Genomic DNA, 22,466 nt, shown 5'->3' with positions numbered 1-22,466 from the left:
CTCCTTTTATTGTTAAAAGGCTCTCGATTCAGTGTTTGACAGACAACAAAATAAATAAATAAAAACCTAAAATTACTACTACAGAGACAACAGATAGAGTTTAGAATTTTGTGAATAACTCTCCCTGGATCTAATTATTGTGTGGATGCCTTTTTAACAACATCCAAAACACAATATGCTCCAGATAAATATGCAGGATGCGCTTTAAAAACATCAGCACCACATCATAAACAACTTTAAAAAAATCATGACAACAGAGATGGATCAGACTTTGGAGGTTCCTTCATCGGGACCTCCTTGAGACTCCAGTGAGAAATGCAGTCGGCAAATCACTTTCAGATACTTGTTTCTTTGCTTTTTAAAACAGCAAAACTTTCAATAGTGTTAATTTGACCAAATTCGTGTGTCTTTAAACCCCTCACATCTTAGAGTTCTGGGATTTCTTTCCAGTTATTATAAACTATCAATGGTTTTCACGCTTCTTGCAAACCATTGCACTAGTCTGCAGTTTTCAGACTTCAGAAGCATTCCTTTTCCTCCCCATATTGCATGAGAACTCAAAGAAGGTTTCCTTTTAATTAAGATCACAAAGATGGCAGACTAATTAATAACTCTGTCTGAGGTTGATACCAGTTATCTGAAATGATACGAGAAATAACCGAAGCAAAACCTTCACAGGAAGAAAAAAAAACTTGCAATCCTACTGAAATATCGGCAAAAAACAATCTGGAACAAATTCAAATCTGGCATGATCACCGTGGAGTTGTTGTCAAGCTGTTGCACTCAGTTTCCATCTTCAGCCTGACATTGCATCCGGTATAAAGCTGAGGTTAATCTCCGATGTGGAATGTGTGTGGACTGCTGCAAACACATCACATAAGCATTTGTTCTCATTGTACTATTTTTAATTTGCTTAGAGAACACACGTGGTAGCTCGCGGCTTTGCTAGCATGTGTGAAATGACTGTATGCATGATTTTATATATGTGTGAATCAGCTGAACAGCTGGTGGTAGCATAGATGTAAAACAAAATCAATTTGTATAAACAATATTTGATCATACACAACTTCTCTGTCTTGAAGTCTTAGTTTGTTCTTGTAGATTTAAAATGGCTGATTCTTTCAGAAACCTTTGATTCAACAAGGCCACACCAGATGTTGCACTGAACACCTAATGGCTCTATTCAGCTAATTATAGAAGCATTCTGGGAGCATGTGTGCAGCAGTACCACGACCGTGGAGTGGTTATTCAAACAGCGCTTGTTCCATGCAGGTCCTTTTATCTCACAAAGAGCCCAAAGAGTGGCCAGATTGCCTGGCTGCGTGCTTAGCAGTGAATGGGAGCCCATTCTCGCTCAGCCTCAATCGTGTTACAGTATGCTCCTTCGGTCTAACACAGCTAAATTCAGCGCCGGACTCAAACCGCCCTTCTGCTCTTATTAAAATGACTCATGACTGTGTTTAACGAGCCGTCGCTTTGGTGCTGTGACACTGACATTTTCAGAAAGGGATGGAGAAAAATGCTGTGCGGTGTCAAAAGTGACATCTCGGCTGAGGGGGGGAAAAAGTGCAGACCTCCACAGTACTGTAAAATACTGAGGTGGGGACCGAGTTTCTGACTTTTGAAAATCCAAACCCTCCTGGGTCACAAGCAGCTGCCCTGAGCCAGCTTTATTTCCACTTTAGCCATTACTAGAAGCATTTTGGCTCTGCTGAAAATCTGTCATCAGGTTGGAGAACTCTGCACTGTACGTTTAATTGCACATAGTAATGCTTTGATGACATCACAGGAAAATAAAATCTTAATATGAGGACATAATTGTTGTCCTCATTTATAGGCTTACAAACACTGCAATTTTTATGGTGCAAGCAATCTCCATGTTTGTAAAATAGCGATTTTTATATTCAGTGTTTTTCTGGGGAGAAATACAATATAAGTCTTTGCCATGGGAAAATTAAAATGCCCGCATTGCAAAACTCCCATTAACAGCGCCCACCCTCCAAAAATAATTTTTGTGCAGTGTCTAAACTACAAAGAGACTGTTATAAGGACATGTTGTCATGCGTCCGTGCCAGCCTTCACTATTGTTTGACTATTTAAAATTCCATGAAACTGTGGGATAATGTCAGATAATTGTTATGCGAGCCAAGCTTCCACTGTGGCCTCCACAGAATAATCGAGCTGCGTCTGTTCTCCGTATCAACAGATGGACACACAGACAGTAAGCAAACAGCGCATACCGATGAAGAGCTCAGCTCTCAGCTTCACCCCCTCCAGGAACTGAGGAGTAATCACCATATTTGGATGGCCTCAAATCCTCGGGTGCGACTGAAGATTTGTAATTGGAGCTGAATGGTTGGAAACTGGCTTCTCCCACGAGAGGGATTTAGCATGCCCGACACCAGCCAATGTGGTGGCATTTTGACAAGTATGGGTGGGGTTCACGTCACGGACAAGCCATCTGTCATAGCTGCCTGTGTCACACAATAACACAGATAGCCTCCAGAGCCAGAGTCTCAAGTCTGGAGGGCCTCTCTGTCTCTGCGTGTGTCTTGGAAGCAGGACAACTCCTGCCAGCTTTGTTTTCTGGTCACTGCGTTATTTTTTGCTTCCCTCCTGTCTACAGCTGCCTCGGTCTGATTGAAGGTTCCTTTATGGGATGAGACCTTAAAGTCTGATCCGCCGCTGTCTGTCTTTTAGCGTTTTAGCAAAAGGTTGGATTGCTGACATGTAAACTGTACCGCAACAAGCTTTAATATCTTTATTGAAGATTTTCTTTTTAAATTTAGCTGCTGTTTTGATGTTGCTCCAGAGATGACTTCATATAATAAAATAGCTTTCACTGGCATTGATTCATTCATCAGGTTTTCTAGAGTTTGGAGTCTATTTGTGTAAAATTGGTTTGGAAGTAATCACTTGAATATGCATACATTTATCAAGGGCAAAAGCCACATACTTCTGTTGCACAGCAAATTTTCTTTCCAAAAATGGACTGCTTTCAGATAGAAAGCTTATCTGAAAGAAATACCTAGACTGTTTGTCTGTGGGTAGAGCATGGTACCAACATTGTGAGGACTAAAAGCTCTCCTGCCACAGCAGCTACACAAGTTAAAAATGTATGTACACATGATCCTGCGGGGTACTTTGTATAAAAGCATCCAGCTAGTAGGCTCTTGTATTCTGGTCAAAAAAAGGAAAAAAGGACAGTGACTAAAAGCTCACAACACAATGTGAAACTCTAGGGAATGAAAACTAATAATTCAGCATAAAGAAAATTTATTTCACATTTTCCGTGAGCTTCTCTCCCGTTCACTGTTTCTAAAGTGGTAGTAGCCCTTCAAGCAGCGCCGTTGCACTTTCACAACTTTACTTTGAGGCAATTACAGCCCAGCATCTGCTTCTCCCTCTCAGGCCTCACTCCCATCCAAAGGATCAGCGCAATGTGGCTCATCTGCGACGACATGCACCGGTTTCAGTCTCATTGTGTCCCAGCTTGTATCCGTCTCTGAGCTCTTTCCTCTCAACCCTCAATGGTTTGTCCAAAACCATCTGACATGATACAGTAAGAGCCACAACAGTTATAAATTATCTAACAACCTTCAGAATGATTCCAATGTGGCCTTTACAAGAAAGAGTCTCAAATTCAAAGATGACCCCATTTTTAATAAATGATTTAAGAGCATGAGTGGTTTTAAGTGTGTCCAAAGTGATGCAGCAGAGTTCTAAATATTGATGCTGAGGGGAGGTGGAGGATTTCTGTGGACTCTTGAAGAGGAGGAAAATAACTCATTCTAAAGAGATTTAAAGTCTTCAAAGGCCAAAACAAATCTATGAAACATTGAGAGCTGGGAGAAGCACTGGTTTAAATCTGGGAGCCAGGCATCTTAAGAGGATGAGAACTCCGATTTGGAAATTGATACCAATTAGACCACTAAGTTATCTCTAAACATGCAAAAGCACTGACAATAGCTCATGTACTCCAGATATAAAGCATAAAATAAATCATTGAAAATTTCATGTTTACTGCCGTGTTGGTCGGGTTAAAAGTGTGCAATGAAATGAAGCAAGAACAAGGTCGTCGATGGAAAAATAGCAAAAAGTCTTTGAAGTGTGTCAGAATGTTACAACACTGAGACGGGACCCAGTCACGAGGAGCTCCTTTCCGTAGGATGTAGGAGTTGTTCTGCATCAAGAAATCATGAAGAAAATTTACATGATCAGTTATCCAGCCTGGCAAACTGGCCTATGCCCTTCAGTCACTGGATATCATCATTAAATGTTGGTAATGTAATCACTGCATGACTCTAAGCCAGCAGTATAAATAAGAGGGATGCTCGCTCCATCTGAAATTGACATTATTATCTGCGGCTGCCTGCTGATTGTCAGGTGAGCCGCTGAATTCGTTATCGTGATTCCTCAAGGCTGAGCAGAATTGATTGTTATCTGTTTCTGAAACTGTGTTGTCAACCAGCGCCTCATCTACATGTCATTATTATAATATAATTCATTTCATCAGGATTCATCACGCAGAGATGTGATGTCCCTGCAGCCACCACCATTACACGCTGCAAAACGTATACGCGCACCATGATACGTATCATTAAAATTGAGTTTGAGTGCCAAGCGCCTGCCAGCGTGGAGGGGAGTGAGAGGGCTGTTTCTCCATCCTCATCAAGTCTTTGTTTGAGCTGGCTTGGCCTATAAACAGCGTTAGATTTTTCCCTATAATTGGGCATATAGATAAGAAGCATATCTGGTGCTACAGCTGGACCCGCGAGGCTGCCAGCCCATCAGCTCCTACGCAGTGAGGAAAGACAGGAAGTGACATGCATGGCTGATGACAAGCGCCTCAGTGTGCCTGTAAGTTGTGGGACAGCTGAGCTTAGACAATGATGCTTCCAGTGATGGTCAGAGAAAAGGAGTAGACACAATAGCAGTACACGGGCTCTCTAACACCAATGTCTGTTTTTTTAAGAAGTTTATTTTTAGAGCAGTTCTGCTCTAAGGTGATAAAAGAAGAGAGGCAGCGAATCAAATGGCTTTCAGGTACTTTCATTGGTGTCCAATCCAAGTAAGACAATCAGAATGAAAATAGCCAAATATATAAATATTGATGTGTTGTATAAGCCTATTTTTAAATAGCTTAATCTTGCAATTGCTGACTGACTATAGCCCCTCTCGGAACAATAGTTATCCAAGCAGCTTAGCAATTGTCAAGCTCTGGAAATCTCCCCACACTGAACCGCTCTGTACGGGTTTATGTAAAAACAGCTGAACAGTTTGAATGTAACAGCTGAAGCTGTGTGTTTGTTTTGCAAAATATAAGCACTTGTAGTTTGTTTTACTTGATACCAAATATGACCAAAAGCCGCTCATGTCACAGTACAGAAACGCTTTACTTAAAGTCACTAACTTGACTTTGGTCTTCTCAACATTCTCGTCCTTTTGGATCTATCTCTCACTCCATCCTGCTAAACAGACTTTCCTCTCTTGGCATCACACCTAGCCTGATTCCAATCATATCTCCTTCCACTCTTGTTTATTCCTTGTAACTTCTGGTGTACCCCAAGGTTCAGTCTTAGGCCCTCTTCCCTTCATAATAAATTTTCTTCTTCTTGGTACCATTTTCCTTAAATTTGATCTTCACTTTCATTGTTTTGCCGATGACACTCAATTATATCTCTCCTGCAGGCCGGACTCCTCCCTCCCACCTTCTTCTCCCACTGGACTGACAAACACACGCATACATTCGTAAACATCATACAAGTCACTAGCAAGCACTTATCTGAACAATCTCATACATACATACAGGAACACCTTCATACACCAAGTTACTTTTTGCACAGCACTCAGTCTTTTGCAAATTTCTATTGCACTGCTGTGTCTGCATCGTCTCGTGTCTGTTCTCTTCTGTCTGGTGCTGCACTCTTTGTTTTGTTTGCAATTTTTGCAGTTTTTTTTGCAATTTTGCACATTGCACTTTATGTATTCCTGTGTCAATTGTCTGTTATATGTCATATGTAGCACCATGTTCTTGGAGGAACGTTGTTTCACTGTGTACTGTACCACTGCACATGGTTGGGATGACAATAAAGCCACTTGACCTTGACCTTGACCTTCTCTTACACAATGCTTATGCGAATTAAAATTCTGGTTCAGTTCTAATTTTCTTAAGCTCAATGAGTACAAAACTGAAATTCTCATCGGCATCAAATCCAGCTTGCTGGTGGCAAATCATTTCACTCTCACTATTGAGAACTCCACGGTTTTCCCTTTACCTCTGGTTAAGAGCCTTGGTGTCATCCTTGACAGCTCACTATCCTATAAATCTCACATCAATGATCTCACCTGTTCTGCCTATTTCCACCTATGCAACATTAACCGATTACGCCCTTCTCTTTCCATCCAGTCTGCGTCCATTGTAGTTCATAGCCACATTACTTCCTGCATTGACTAATGTAATTCTCTCTTACATGGTCTCCACAAAAAGTGCCTCCATAAGCTTCAACTGGTTCAAAACTCCGCTGCCTGCATTATTAGCAGAACCCCTCCTACTAGCACATCACCCCTATCCTTCAGGAACTTCACTGGCTCCCTGTGAAATTCCGAATAGTATTCAAGCTTCTTCTGTTCACTTTCAAGCCCCTTTATAACCTTGCTCCTCCTTACCTTTCTGACCTGTTTAGAACTACCTCTTCTGCCCACTCACTTGATCTTCTTTTTCTATTCAACTTGCTGCACTTCTTTCTGCCTCAGCACTATGGGAAGCAGAGCTTTCAGTTTCTCTGCTCCCAGGCTGTGTAATTCCCTACCCCTGGATATTAGAAACATTGGTCCTCTCCCCCAGTTTAAATCTCAACTAAAAATCTGTTCACGTTTGCATATTCACTGTGAACTTATTGGTTGTTTATTTGATCTTGTTTTTATTGTTCTTTGTTCTGTCCTTGTTCTATTATGTGTTTTTACTCTATTGTTAAGTGTCCTTGAGTGTCTTGAAAGGCGCTTTTAATAAAATGTATTACTTTTATTATTAAAAATTATTTTAATTCAGTTGTTGAAATAAGCTAATGTTTCATTAGTGCTGCGTCTTCCTCTACCTTCAAAAAGCAAAGGAAGAGACATTTAAAAAAAACTGTTGACATCTTCAACTGCAAATGAGATCAGATTTACTATATCTTTTTAGAACTTTATAAGATCTCGGGCGTTTTTGCAGTCACAGAACCTGGACACCTTACAGTGATTGAGTGGACCATGAGTTTCAGTGTATATCAAAGTATTCTAATGATTGTAGTGTAAACAGTGATCCCAAGCACAGCAGGAAATCTACAGCAGAACAGCTGAAAAAGAAAATAATCAAGCTGCTGCAATGGCCCAGTCAAAGTCCAGACCTCATCCTGATTGAAATGCTGTGGTGGGACCGTGAGAGCCTCAAACCTCAATGAACTGAAGCAATGTCGTAAAGAAGAGTGGACTTAATAGTTTAAAGCTCAAAACATATTACTTGAAGTTGAGCTGTATTTAGCTTTCGACACACAGTTTTCTCAGAACATTTTTTTTCAGAATACTTATGCTGACAGTCCTACAACACTGTGCACTACATCTCATAAATGCCAAAATGATATAGCATGTGAATGGGAACAGTACATAATTCAAATTAGTTTGTTTTTGCAGTTGTTCCAGCTGTGCCAAAACTGACATAGAATATCTATCAATCAATCGACGTTTCTTTCCCAAATACACTTTAAAAGTCACAGTCAACTTTTCCACTGGGTGAATTAATCCTGCAATCATGCGCTTCTTTTCCCCCTCCCTACAATAACTGAAATTTAGGACTTCATGATGGATGTCTAACTCTAAAGTAAAAGATTTCCATCTCAATATTGACCAAAACACCCCAAATAAAACATGTTAACAGTGTCAAAAGAAATTCTCTAAATGTCCATCAATATCTGGCTATAGTGTGCATTTAAGTCAGTAAGACTTAGAGGGCTTCAGCAGCTAAGTACCTGCAAGGAAGTATTTACCGGTGCTAATGTTGTACTTAAGTCGAAAACACTACTTCATAAGCTTGTTAACAAGCTTAAAACCTCTCATCTGATTGCTCAAAGCTGGTGGCATCCACAGCAGAGCAATGCTGCTGATAACCCTCATGTTACTCATTTCTGCACAGAATGGGCTGCTGGAAAAGCTTGACCGTTGTTTTCTTGTTGGGAGTCTAGTGCTCGTTCTTCAGGCAACCGTGAAATAAGAATTCTCTGGCTTCTTTATGTCCTTCAAATCTAATTGGACTGTACTGCATATCCCATGGCATGCCATAGGTAGGCAATAAACAACAGGAGGAATGGGCGATTACTTAATATCGCTGCTGGACATGATAATAGTTATTGGCGCGTTGAGTCCTCTCACCATAGTTATCCCCAGTGGCCATAGAATACAGTTTGTGAAAAACCATGCAAGGCCTGTGACAGTCAGCATCCATCCACTGTGCGCTCCTGCTTCTGCTTAAGACAAATGACTATACCGAAACGGATTGATGTTTATGATTTGGACCGCATAGAGATTATTTACAAGTAATACATCTGCATTTGTCACTCTGTACAGCAGCACTTTTGCAGTTGAATTCAGCAACTTGTCATGTGACGCTCCATTTGAAATCCAGTGTAACAGCCTGACACTCAGTGTCATTGTTAATCAAAGAATCTCACTCCAAGGTCAAAAAAATGCTTTCGTTCTGTCATATTTTGTATGATACCTGGCAGGCAGGGAACTGTGCCAGCTCTGCACTTTGTGGTTTGTTCCCCTCTTCAGCACACTTGTGAAAAACCTGCAAATTGTGCTCCAGATACTTGGACTCAGCAGTGCAACAGCAAAGACAAGTCAGGTCTGAGAATATTTTATGAAATTGATATGACTCTTTTGACAGCGCATGCCTAGCATTAGAGGAAACACGCCTTCCAGGAGATAGTCAGCATTCAAAGACTCAAATATACGTCGCACTCATGGAATGAGACAACGTACATCTCGTACTTCTTCAGCTGGGACAGCAGCTCGTCTTTAGAATCTGAAAAGTGCATTTTGTGTAGATATAAAAGCCTATTGCTTGACCTTGAGTCCCACAGTCAGCAAGATCTGTGCAGACACTGTGTGCTCATGCCCAGTAGCAGTGATACTCTGCTGTATTGACTGTCTCACTTTCATCCTGTCTTCAGTGGGGGAAATAATTATTTGATCCCCTGCTGATTTTGTAAGTTTGCACACTTTTACAGAGACCTTAACAGTCTCTCATTTTTATTGTTGTTTCATATTAATGGAGAGAGAGCGAATATCCATAAAACAACACAATGCAAATTTTAATGTCAGTAAGTAAATTAAGTATTTGATCCCTTACAAACCATCCTGAATTCTGGTTCCCATGGATTGGCTGTGTGTCCCTGTGGCACAGAGATTACAATGAATCAATCAATACAGATTCTCATGATCTCCTTAGCTCCTTATATATATATAAAGCAGACTTGTCCATAGAACAAATTTCTTTCATTCCAACCTCTCTACCACCATGGCTGAGACCAAAGAGCTGTAAAAGGACATCAGGGACAAGACTGTAGACTTGCACAAGGCTGGAATGGAATACAAGGTGTTGGATTAGCACAAGACTACACAGGAGGAGCTCAATGACGATCTGACGTTGGGACCACAGTCACCAAGAACACCCCTGGTTATGCCAGATTCCTAGTTATTAGAGCAACCCCTAAATCTTCCTATGTTGGTTCATGGAGTTTTTCTTTCTTTCTGCTGTTTTGCCTCCAATAAAAGGTTGGTTTCATTTTGATTGCTGCTTCCATCTGGGGTCCTCGTTCACCATCTAACTCGACAAGTCCCTCTGCATTCACGAAATACCTGAAAACTCATCTCTGATCATTAAAAATATATATTTAGATTTTTTTTCTACGAAAATAACCTCTTTTTGCCTTGAAATGGTCTTGATGTAATTCCACATCGTTACCTCATTTTGTATGCACAGATCTATGAATATGCAAATTAATTCCCACCTCACACTCCTGCCACAGCATCCACTAGAAAGCCCTGTACCACTTAAAATGTGTGCATGTTAAGCAGGAGTGGGGAAGGGAGAGGACAACACACTTATGCACATTGCTTCACTTGTACATCAGGATGTTCCTGAACACAGCATGGTGCTAAGAGAGGATAAACTAAATCATATGAGTGCATCTGAAAATTTAAAGTGCCTGAAGCAATGGCTAGGCTCTACCTATTAAAATTTACAAAAACAAAACTGTGTGTCCCTGTTTTGCTGTTCAAGTCGCACACAGAAGCAAAACAGAATGCGGCGCAGAGAGAAAGTAGCAGGACCGCAAATGACAGCAATACTCACACTTAGCTTAAATAGAATCAATACACAGGTAATTATCAGGCAGTTAATCACATGTTGATAATATAGGATAAAACCTGTTCCAAATTACTAAACAATGTTAAAAAATAATATTCATTGGTGAGGGTCTTAGAGAAAACAGTCGAATGGAGTGCCCCACCTTGTCTTCTTAATCTTTCTCCATAGAATTAAGATAAAATGATGCAACTTCAGTGCCAAAAGAGACATGCTTACTTTCTTCAAATTGTTTATGTCTTTATTGTAAAATTTCTGGGTTAAACGGCTTTCAGGAGGCTGACTATTAAAAGGTTATGATGAAATCTTTGCTCTCTATCATTAAGCCTTAGCTATAGTGTCAAATAACAAATCAGTAACTCAGTGTAACAGTCTACCATGCAGCCTTCTCATTATTTGGCTTGAAAACAAGAGTCTTTGTAGATGAGGCATCACTGGATCAAAAACAGATCCCTCCTGTACTAGTGAGAGAAGAGGTTGCCCAAATAACTGTGAATACAGAGTTCCAAACTGGATGCGCTCTTCAAAAGGCTGAAGTTTAGCAGTCACTGAGTCATCATCAAGTCAGCCACTTCATGCTGATGCATCTGGTACGGTTCATGATGCACGGTAGAAAAGCACTCCTGTGGTAATCACAGGATGTGAGAACATATTAGTTGTGATCCCACTTATCCCTTATTATGTGAGTGAGCACTCTGGAACAAAAAAAACAAAACGTTTAATTCAAGAAATCTGTTTCTTTCATTGCAAAAAAAAAAAAAAAAGCCAAAATATTATTTAGTACTCAAAGATATTTTTGGTGCAGAGTCGCTTACAGGAATGCAAAAGACACTGGATATTTTAGCTAAACTCGTTTAAATAGGTTATATGTGTGGTTGCGTAACCCTTGACCAAAAAGCCCATTCACTCCTATTTAACATTTGAATCAGAATTGAAGAAATTCCCTTAAGAAAAATGATGCTCATGAGAATAAAAAGTACTGGTAGAAAGTGTGCATGTAAATATGAAGTACACATAAACATAGAGGCTGAGGCTGATGTAGTCATGCCTCATTCATTTCATGAATCTTTTGAAGCCCACTCACTCACCACGACCTTCTCCTGCTTAAAACACATAGATGTATTAAATAAAACAGTAAGGCAGAGTAAGACTTAACCTGATTTAAAAGGATTTCTGCTGTGGTCAAAAAGACCAGATCTGACCCACAGACTAATGCCCGTGTAATGAAATCCTGTAAAAGTCTGTCATTGTGTTATACAGGTAGTACATTAGACTCTCCTTCAAAACGCAGACTGCCAGTTAAACCTGGCATATCTCACCAGCGATGCTTCCAGTGAAATGGCAGGAATGCTGCTGGCGTACAGACTTTCTCCAAGTGCGATTCTGCACCGACCTCGATAATTATCAGAAATTCGTGTGAAGTTTACAACAGGTCAGTGACAGCACAGGGAAGTACATTAACACCGATTTGTGCTTAAGCACATGCAAAAGGTATACAATGCATAATTAGCCTATTAATGCGCAAGTCTGATACTATAGCCATTAATTTATGTGACAGTGTAGCGCTTTTACCAAAGAAATGAGGCTAGACTGACAATAAATAAATAAATAAATAAAATGCATGAGTCATGGTCCAGGTCAAACTCACCTGAGCGCATCTTATTACCCGATAAATTGGCTGACAAGGACTCCCTGTGTGCTAAATATAAAATCTTTGCTTTCATAGATCACGGATTTAACAACTAAGAACTTCAGTTTCCTACCGTTTAGCTGGTTGTAGACCACATCCTCCAGCCTCTCCAGCCTCTGGAGAATTGACTGCCTGTCCACCAAGTTGGAAACTTTGCCATTCCTGGCTCGCAGCCTCTGGTCAGAAATACGCCCTATCTGGATGAGCTCCTCGGATCGGTCCTGGATCCTGCAGTACACCGAGAACAGTATAATCCCCACAAACACTAAGATGTTGACGGTCAGCAAAGTTTTGATTTTGCGTGCCACAGCCATGAAAGGAGAATATTGTCTGGCTGACTCAGTCAAGCCCGTCAAAAGCTCATGAGTGGTGGCCTCCTTTGTCACCTTACAGTGTGTCTTGCGGCGGGGTGATTTCTGTGCTCGCTGGAGAGAAGGTCAACTCGTGGAGACCCGAAGGGCTGGCAGATCCGTTCAGCACCACGGACAGCTCCGTAGTGGGACACCGCACCGGTCACATAGAACTTACAAGGTGGGAAATGTTAGTAGCGTCCCCGGAGCTCGGCTCCAACCAGCGAGCGATGCTTTTATGAGCTTCACTAGTCGACAAACAGCTGCACTCGCTTCACCTACATATTACAAGCGAGAAATGACGCCACGGGAGGCATTCATCCTCCCGAGCAGCCCCCGGCAGTTGCAAAACATCTCTCCTCCGCAACGTGGTAATTCGCCAGTTCCTTAGCATCAATATGTCTCGTCCATCGCGCAAGAAAAGCCCTGGTTTTGAAGCGTCACACAGCTCTCGCCGCTCTGTGGCATCTCCTTCCTCAAAGGCGTTGTGGTCACCCGATCCGTCCCGCTCTGCAAATATGAATCCAAATGCGCTTATGTCGAACAAATAAATAAATATATATATGCGTGTGTGTGTGCGCGCGTTTCAAAAACAAAGCGGCGTTTCTCTTTCTCCCCTCTCCCTTTTCCTCTCTCTCTCTCTCTGCCTCCGAGTCTCTTTCTGTGTTTGTGTCCCGTCAGACCATCGCCGCCTCCCTTGGCGCTGCACCGTGGGATGAGTTGAGAGCAGATTTGCCCTCAAACGCAGTCAAACGACGCTCGATGTCGATGGGAGCGATGCAGCCGGGCTCTGGCATGCTGTCGCTCCTCTCTCAGTCTCCCCGCTCTGTCAGGGAGGAAGAGCCACCGCTGCGTCCTGACGTTTAGAGGCACACAATCATGAATATTCACAAGCAGTGTTGTGTCGGAATAAAATAAATAGCGCGACCATGGAAGCAGCGTGTACTTCCACTTGGTAGAGCAATCTACACCACCCCACCCCACCCCCTGTACAGGTGAGCTGTGGAAATCTGTGTGAAGATGTGTTAAATGGTTTTTCTATGTTATTCACAAGGCCGAGCCTTTAGGTTAACCAATTCGCACATATGTTTCAGGTTGCATGCATGCACTCCTATACATACACGCTCTGCTTCAGAAGTAGGCTATAAGGATCATTTCACAAATCACATGCTTGACTACAGTTTTAACGCCAAGCTAAACAGAATAAATATGTATATATTTGAATTAGAAAGGCATGCAACATTTGTTTATTATAATACAAATCCACTCTCAGGAGAGAATTTGAGGTTTTGCCAACCAAAAAAAGAAAAACAATCAAGCAAAACCACACACTGGTGACTAAAACTCCACACTAAACCCACAGATATTGAAGGACATCTGTTTTATAGAGCCATCCAGATTCTAATCATTACTCAGTTCAAATTACTCCTACTCCATACTGTAACCTGCCATTGCCAGCTCCTCATCTCCAATTCCAAATGAATTATGGCTCCAGTAAATCACGTACAAAGAGCTTCGGGCTCTCTGTGTACTTTTACTTGATTAGGCAAACCCAGACACGGTAGTGGCTGCCCGAAGTACTTTGATTCCACTTCACACCCACCAGAGGATCTCAGATCTGTGCTCTTCAGTTTGTTTGCTGCTTCAGTACACCGAGATAGTGCCAGGGTAGCTAAAGCCTCTATAGTCTGCACATTTCTTTGTCGGAGGACATTTGGTATGAACGTGAGCTTGTAAGTTATTTTATACTTATACACATTTCTTGATTGTGCGTGTCTTCAAGATGGAATCGGTTCTGATTTTCTGAGAGCAGATTTGAGGGCTTTTATTTTTAGTGTTTTCAAAGAACGAGACCTTGTCATATAAGTCTAGGCACAAATGTTCTTGAGAGGTTCATTTGTTCCACAAAGCTCCTGCATTCCAAAATAGTTTTTCTTTTTAAGAGGGTAGAATAACAAAGCTTAGGCAGGGCTCATACTGTTCCCTGTGTGGTCATGATACTGATGATGATGATGATGGTGATGCATACTTTCTATTGCCTTACAGCTCCCAGGTCTGCATAACAAGGACATTTAAAAGGATTTTCATTGTATAGAATGTATAATAAGGTGCACACAAGGTGCTGCTTTGATTCATAGTTTGCAGAAAGAGTCTGTGGGGAAATCATTGTTACAGACACCTCAGGCACCGTGCAGGCCTAAGCACAGCTGCTTATACAGCAGCTACAGCACTGTATATCAGCTCCCCGCGCTCCCCTATAAGACTCTCTGAAGACTTGTTTTCAGCATTCAGCACCCTGCATGCCTCTGTAACTGCACACACTGGCACTCAAGTGTTTTAACCATATTAACCTGGGTCACTGCAAGCTGCACCACAGTCATCCCACTCAGTGTCTCCGCATAAGCCACTCGAACATATTCAGAGGGAGAGCACGAGCTAGACAAAAGCGTGTGAGTCTAGTAGCGCTGTTAAAGCCATAAATATCTACTGTTTTGTGTTCATGTGATCTGCGTTCACGGGGCTCATGAGGTGTTAACTATCGTATAAAAACAGAAACTAATTTTTCAAACGTGCTACTTAATCTGCTTATCGATATACTTTCAGTCTGCCGGTAATATAAACACATGCTTTTAAAGAATATTTTTTCATCACTTAAAGGGAATTAAATATTTCTGTGTTTTTATAAGACATTTATGGCAATGCACTGAAAATATCATCAGAACATTTTATGTTCAGTTTAAATACATGCTAGCTAACTAGTTTACTTGTCTACCTTTCAAAACCAGAGCCCTTTGCCCACAGTGGACATTTGCTACAACAAGCAAAGGTGCTGGATAAAGTGTAAGGATACGGTAACAAACAAGACAAGAGTATTAACCTCCTAGGACCTGGCATCCACATATGTGGACATCCCATTTTGGGTTATTTAGACCAAAATACTCAATTTTGCTCTACAAGGGCCTGATATCCACTTACGAGGACGTTATACTGCTACTGTTCTATCGAAATTTTAAACGAATATCCTCATATGTGGCTCTCATTTTTCTTAGAAACAAAAATCAGGTAAAAAAAAAAAATCTGGTAATTCTTTGTTTTTACATTCACTGGTTCCCAATATGCCCAAATATCAAAGAGAAATGAAAAATGCATGCCGTGGAAGAGTTCAGGTCTTAGGAGGTTAACTTAAAAGAGGTTTGGGGTTTGTTCTTGCTTTTGCTTGAATCATAATTACACAACCTAATCAGCAAGCAGTTACATGTTTGCACATGTAGATATGTTTTAAAATTACTTATTTAGAACAAGTATTGGTGATCTAGCCACTGTAGGTGACCATGTTTATGGTTCTTTCAGGTCTGTTGTGGTCTTAGAAAATACCCGGCTCTTCAGCAGCTACATTTCCAATTGCAACTTTGTTTGTGAACTTGGTGTACACTATTTTGGGCTGTCTTCCTAAAAAAATAAAGTTAGCTCATGCATCCGGAAATCAGGTAGGAGAAAAGAAGGCCACCTAAGTAATGAAAAGAATGATGCTAAAACAGTTTAAAGAGCAATGATTTCCTGTGTGTCTATCAGCATGACTCACACCTTTCACTTTAAACATAATCACTTGAGCTGTTGGTTATACAAAAACGCTAACCAGAGCAGCTTTAAAAAGAAAAGGAAAACACACTGCACTACAGAAATCTCACAGTGAACCCAGGCAAGGTTAAGCTTAGATATATTTTTGCTGAAAAGAAGATAGCAACTACTGTAAAACACAAGGCAGTAAGTGCTTTGTTGGGGGCCATTTAGTTTGCTACACTCCAGTGACTTTAGTACATTAGGCATTCTTGTCAGTTGAAGCTGCTCCTCTGTGTTTGGTTCACAAGAGGCCAGGCAAAGAGAATGTGTTCAGACAAGATGCTACAAAGCAAGGACAGCTGGAAGTCAACACATCACACATGTCCACAGCAGAGGCAAACATCACAGTTACTTCTTGTCAGTTTTCAGGGTGCTAATGTGTTGATACCAATTCTGTGTTGCTGCCATTCTAACAGTATGCAAAATGGATTCTTGACAGAATTCAATGAACAAGAAACCTTTTTTGGAGTTCTTTACAAGTAAAGTAGTTTGTATTCAGTGCTCAAAATTGCTAGTCAGAATTAGCAAGCGCTGAGCACAAAATAAAATATGCAGCATTTTAAAAGTAAACTGTTAAGGCTAATTTAATTCAAAACTTTCTCCCTAAAAATGCAAATGTGCTTTCCTAAGAGAAAACAAAATCTGTTTTCCTTTCCTATTCGCAGTGGTTAGTATGCATAATGTTTTGGCAAAGGCACAAACAAATCAACCACTGTGCAAAGGCATTAAAAGTAACAAATCTGATACATGAGGAACATGAGTAATTTTATGGCACAGCAAGTAATCCACATTTGTTCCTGACTGGCTGGCATGTAAACTTGCCGTGTCACTTTCAGAGTAAAGCGCCCACTCTGAGACACTCGTTGGCCACTAATGTAGTGCTGTCTGCTGGCCTGCTGGAGCTAAGTTCATACATTATCACTTTGACCCCGAGGCTAACAGCTAAGCCCCAGTTCTGTCTGCCTTAACTTAGCTCATTCACATTCCACCTCCAGCAACCTCTCCCTACTGTGGTGCTACGGGAGTTGTTGATTTGCCTAATGCCTTAACTAAATTAGAATGATAACCCTGCGGACTGGAATATGTGATGTTCAGCTCGAGGCAAGTTTTTACTTGTTTTTTTGTACAACAGAGATGAGGCAACACTGGGGGCTGTCAGCCGAATGTTTATCAGAGCCTGGGGCCTCATTAAGACACAATGTGCTCCTTGACCTTGGCAGCCAGCTATGGCTTTACCATAATGCGTCATTCAGTGGCATCCCAATTGCAAATGCAAAGTGCCTTTTTTTCCAAGTGGAGACGTGGCAAATCTTGACCCTGTGAATAACATAAAGAAAGAAGCAGATGTCGCCTCTGTACGCATGCTTTTGGGTAAAACAGAAGCAGCAATTATCAGTATAAGACTGCTAAGACGCTCAGCTGGAGATTGTGCATATCAAATATCAAAATGTCAAAACTAATGATTAGATTTATCAATATGAGCATAAGCTTGGCTTCTCAATGTTTTTGTATTAATGGAGCAGATACTCTGGAGACGCCCCCAAATGTTTCTTGATTTATGGCAGAAGCAATTACATCGCGCCAGTGTACCGATGCTTGATGGGCGAATCGGTGCAGGTAATTAGAAAGAATAATGAAACAGGGAGTCATGGGAATTTATCCCTACATCAAAAAAACTAATCAAAGATAAATGGGCTATCCATATTACCCAGTCATTATGCCGGAAAGATTATTGTTTTAAATCCCTGTGTACAGCAGCTATGGACTCGTTCTCAAACAAAATCCATTACGCTGCTGACACCTCCGACTTATTTGGAGACTGATTGATATTCCACGGCTGCGAGCATTCCTCCAGTTTATGTTTTCAGTTTTTTGGGCGAGACGGTGGACGGGAGAATTTCTTAGTGAGAAAAACGACTGTTGATGGATTTACAAAACATTGCAGAAATGAGAAATTTGATCCATATACATAGAGACACAGACAAACACACAAGATCCATCTTTTGATGACTTCAGAGGGATAATTTTTTTAAAAGTCATTCAAGGCTAGAACCCATTCATAATGATGTTGAGTGATTTCAAATAGACCAACAAAGCCAATCAAAAGCACAAATGCCAAACAATAGTTTCATAGTAAGCAAAGGAACACAGTGAAGCAATACAATACATGTTGCCCTATCATATATGTATGTGCTCTTAATCTGAAACATATAAATACGGAAGTGTGTGTTCAATAAAGGATGGCGCAGAGGAAGGCGTGTGCCTCTGATGTAAAACTCTAACAACGTGTATGTGGTTTATTCCTCCATGAGATGTGCGAGTTACCACGGTATTTCTGCCCTAGAAAATGGAACATGAAACAGGTTATGGGCCCAGAAGGGATGTGGGAAGCCGGTGGAACCATCTGTGCTTCGACGGAGACGAGAGAAACTACGAATTGTGGGAAACAAAGTTCCTGGGATACCTGTGGCTACTTGGGCTAAAGGCCGCCATTTTGGACGAGCCCGGCGAGTCGGAGGCAGAAGACAAGGACTTGGATGAAAAAAATGAAGTAGCTTATGCAGAGCTAATCCAAGTATTGGATGATAGAAGTCTTTCACTCGTGATGAGAGATGTCAGGGATGACGGACGGAAAGCGTTGGAAATTCTGAGAGAGCACCACGCCGGTAAGGGGAAACCACGTGTGATTAGCCTGTACACGGAGCTAACGTCGCTACAGAAAACGCCCAGCGAGAGCGTCACAGACTATAGGATAAGGGCTGAGACTGCCATTACAGCTCTGAGGAATGCAGAAGAGACATTAAGTGATGGACTGCTTATTGCAATGGTGTTAAAAGGGTTGCCTGAATCTTTCAAGCCGTTTGCCATACATGTAACCCACAGTGACAAAGCAATGACATTTAGTGAATTCAAAGCTAAATTAAGAAGCTATGAGAGCACCGAAAAGGCCACATGTTCTGAAGACAATGTGATGAAGGCAAATAACTGGAAGAAAGAGAGAGACAATGCAGAAATAATATGTTACAACTGTGGAAAAGAGGGTCATATAGCACGTGAGTGTTACACAAAGGCCGAAAGGAAAGAACAAAAAGAGAAGCAGTGGTGCGGTTACTGCAAAAGCTCAACGTATAAGGACAGCGACTGTCGCCGACGAAAGAAGATTACTGCTAAACACGTAACCGATGCAGAAGACCATAGTTTTGCGTTCAAAGCTAAAGACTGTGGAAATCAAGGGCTGAAACAGAGAGGCCTAATGGTTGATACAGGGGCCACTTCTCACATTATTACGGACATTCAGAGATTCAAAAGTTTTGATGAGACATTCACACCTGGAAGACATTTCATGGAGTTAGCTGACGGGACGAGGACGAGTGGGGTCGCACTGAAGAGGGGAGATGTGGAGGTCTATCTACGACAGCGAGGGACTAAAGGTGAAGGCGACACTGGAGGGAGCACTTTACATTCCCTCTTACCCGCAAGATATCTTCTCGGTCCAGGCAGCGACGGCCAAAGGAGCCTCAGTAACCTTCAAGAAGGGCTGCAACCAGCTTATCCATAAGAACGGGACAAGGTTTAAGATAAGTGAATATGAACGCCTATACTAATTAAACAGTGTTACATCTGATCATTATGTTGACAACGACGAATGCAATGGCTGTCATGATGTAGAAACTTGGCACAAAATCCTCGGCCACTGTAACTATGAAGACTTGGTTAAACTAGAGAACATTACCGAGGGTATGAAAATAAGTTTTTGTGGGTTACGATAAAAACAGTCCATCGTATCTAATCTACTACCCTAAAACAGGATGAGTTCTTAGACATAGGTTGGTCAAGTTCCTCACTAAAAGTGTAGTTGAGCACCAAACCCAGACCACTCAGGATGATGACGATGGAGATGATGATTTGACTCCAGGGGACATCTTGAAGTACCCCGCTAGAAAGGACAAAACAGGGAATGACCAGAGATCAAATGAAAGTATGATCCTTGAACCTGAAAGTGACATTCAGGACAATGTCATAAATGACACACAAAACTCAGACAAACAGAGTGACAGAACAGAGTCTGAACGATATTCCAAACGAAACAGGAGAAGGCCAGATTACCTGAAAGACTATGTCCAAACTGCAGAAGACGACCAAACATTGCTGACTGTAGATTACTGTTACAGGGTAATGTATAACATACCAAAGACATTTGAAGAAGCTATGCAGTCATCGAACTCGAAGTGTTGGTCAGATGCTATGGAAGATGAAATGAGATCCTTGAAAGACAATAATACGTTTACTCTAGCCACGCTGCCAGAAGGTAAAAATGCAGTGGGAGGGAGATGGGTGTATGTGATAAAAGAGAACCCGAATCGGACTAAAACATTTAAAGCAAGATATGTTGCTAAAGGCTATAGCCAAGTTCAAGGCATTGATTACAAAGAAACCTTTTCGCCGACTGCAGATATGACGTCAGTGCGTACGCTGATGCAATTAGCAGTACAGCACAACTTTAAACTCCATCAAATGGATGTGAAGACTGCTTATTTGCACGCCCCAATCGATTGTGAGGTGTATATGCAGCAACCAGAAGGTTTTGAAGTAAAATCAGACACAGGTGAAAAACTGGTCTGCAAACGAAACAAATCACTATATGGTTTGAAACAATCTGGCAGGAACTGGAATAAGATGTTACATGACCATTTATGTGAAAAAGGTTACAAACAAAATCCTGTAGACCATTGTGTATATTCCAGACAGACAGCGAGTGAGACAGTGATTCTTATCATCTGGGTTGATGATGTAATCATAGCTGCCAACAGTGAAGACGCTATCAGAAACGTGAAACAAATGTTGGATGAGAAATGTAAAATGAAGGATCTTGGTGAGCTCAAACATTTCTTGGGTATTAACTGTATACAAGAGAACCATGAGATAAGACTAAACCAGACACGGTACGTCACAAAAATCCTGGAAAAGTTCAAAATGTCTGACTGTAAGCCACGTTCTACTCCTTGTGAACTCAAAAATGACTTTGATGCACATGGTGAATCAGTTGATTCAGGAAAATATAGAGAATTAGTGGGCAGTTTGATTTACTTAATGACATGTACAAGACCAGATTTGAGTTGGATAGTGAGCAAACTGTCACAATCCCTGTCTGAGCCAAAAGAGCATCACTGGACAGCAGCAAAACATGTATTACGTTACCTTAAGGGGACACTAAACAAAGAGCTGTGCTATAAAAGGACAGAAGGAAACCTAAATCTTATAGCACAGAGCGATGCAGATTGGGTCACAGATTTGAGTGACAGGAGAAGTACAACGGGTTATTGTTTTGTACTATCCAAAAATGGGCCAGTGATCTGCTGGAAAACCAGGAAGCAAGCTACAGTAGCTTTGTCAACGTGCGAGGCAGAGTACATGGCGATGGCCGCCACAGTACAAGAAAGCTTATACCTCTCACAGCTACTTAATGGCATGGACATTAAAAGGCAATATTCACCAGTTACCATTCTTGCAGACAATCAAGGTGCAATTGCATTGTCCAAAAATCCTATAAACCGTCAAAGATGTAAACACATCGATGTCAAGTATCACTTTATTAGGTCTGCTATAACTGAGAAGGAAGTACAAGTTAAATATTGTGCAACAGAAGACATGGTAGCAGACATCATGACTAAGGCTGTAAGTAAAGTGAAAATAGATAAATTTACGCATATTTTGTTTGGAACATAAATGTTAATATGTGAATATCATGTAAATATGTAACGTACAGTGTTAAGAGCAAGTGGGGGTGTTGCCCTATCATATATGTATGTGCTCTTAATCTGAAAGGTATAAATACGGAAGTGTGTGTTCAATAAAGGATGGCGCAGAGGAAGGCGTGTGCCTCTGATGTAAAACTCTAACAACGTGTATGTGGTTTATTCCTCCGTGAGATGTGCAAGTTACCACGGTATTTCTGCCCTAGAAAATGGAACATGCAACAATACATAAATGCAATTTAGGATTCAGAACCAGTTCAGATAGATTTCAGGTAGATTTAAATCACTTATAAACGACTCTGTTGCATCTTTGGTTAGATCTCATGGCCCTTCCATACTGTCCCATTGATGCTGAGTCAGAAGAAATTATCTCATTTCCTAGAATTTTTGTATATGTTTTTTATGGTGGAAAATGTGGAGCAAAAGTAGAAAATGATGTCGTTTTTATAGAAAAACAAAACCATCCTTCCTCGTCAGGGTCACAGGGGGCTGTAGCCTATCCCAGCTGTCACAGGGCTAACACTCAGAGACAGACAACCACCCACACCTATGGACAATTTGGAATTACCAGTTAACCTCACCCTAATAACTGCATGTCTTTGGACTGTGGAAGGAAGTCAGAGTACACAAAGAGAACCCATGAA

At 41.2% G+C, this 22,466-nt stretch overlaps 2 protein-coding genes across 2 annotated transcripts in view; both read right to left on the bottom strand.

Annotated features, from left to right (window-relative positions):
• The window catches only part of galnt9 (polypeptide N-acetylgalactosaminyltransferase 9), a 107,007-nt gene extending 93,731 nt beyond the window's left edge, over positions 1–13,276 (bottom strand). Inside the window, exon 1 of the mRNA XM_026186141.2 lies at positions 12,169–13,276. Within this exon, the coding sequence (XP_026041926.1) occupies positions 12,169–12,409 (241 nt within the window). The 5' untranslated portion in view covers positions 12,410–13,276. The remainder of the gene's footprint in view (positions 1–12,168) is intronic.
• Positions 1–22,466, bottom strand: part of atad1a (ATPase family AAA domain containing 1a) — a 190,799-nt gene that overhangs the window by 156,823 nt on the left and 11,510 nt on the right. The window lies entirely within an intron of this gene.

Source organism: Astatotilapia calliptera, chromosome 12 (assembly GCF_964374335.1).
Source record: "Astatotilapia calliptera chromosome 12, fAstCal68.1, whole genome shotgun sequence".
Taxonomy (NCBI): domain Eukaryota; kingdom Metazoa; phylum Chordata; class Actinopteri; order Cichliformes; family Cichlidae; genus Astatotilapia; species Astatotilapia calliptera.
This window is presented reverse-complemented; position numbering and strand designations above follow the sequence as displayed.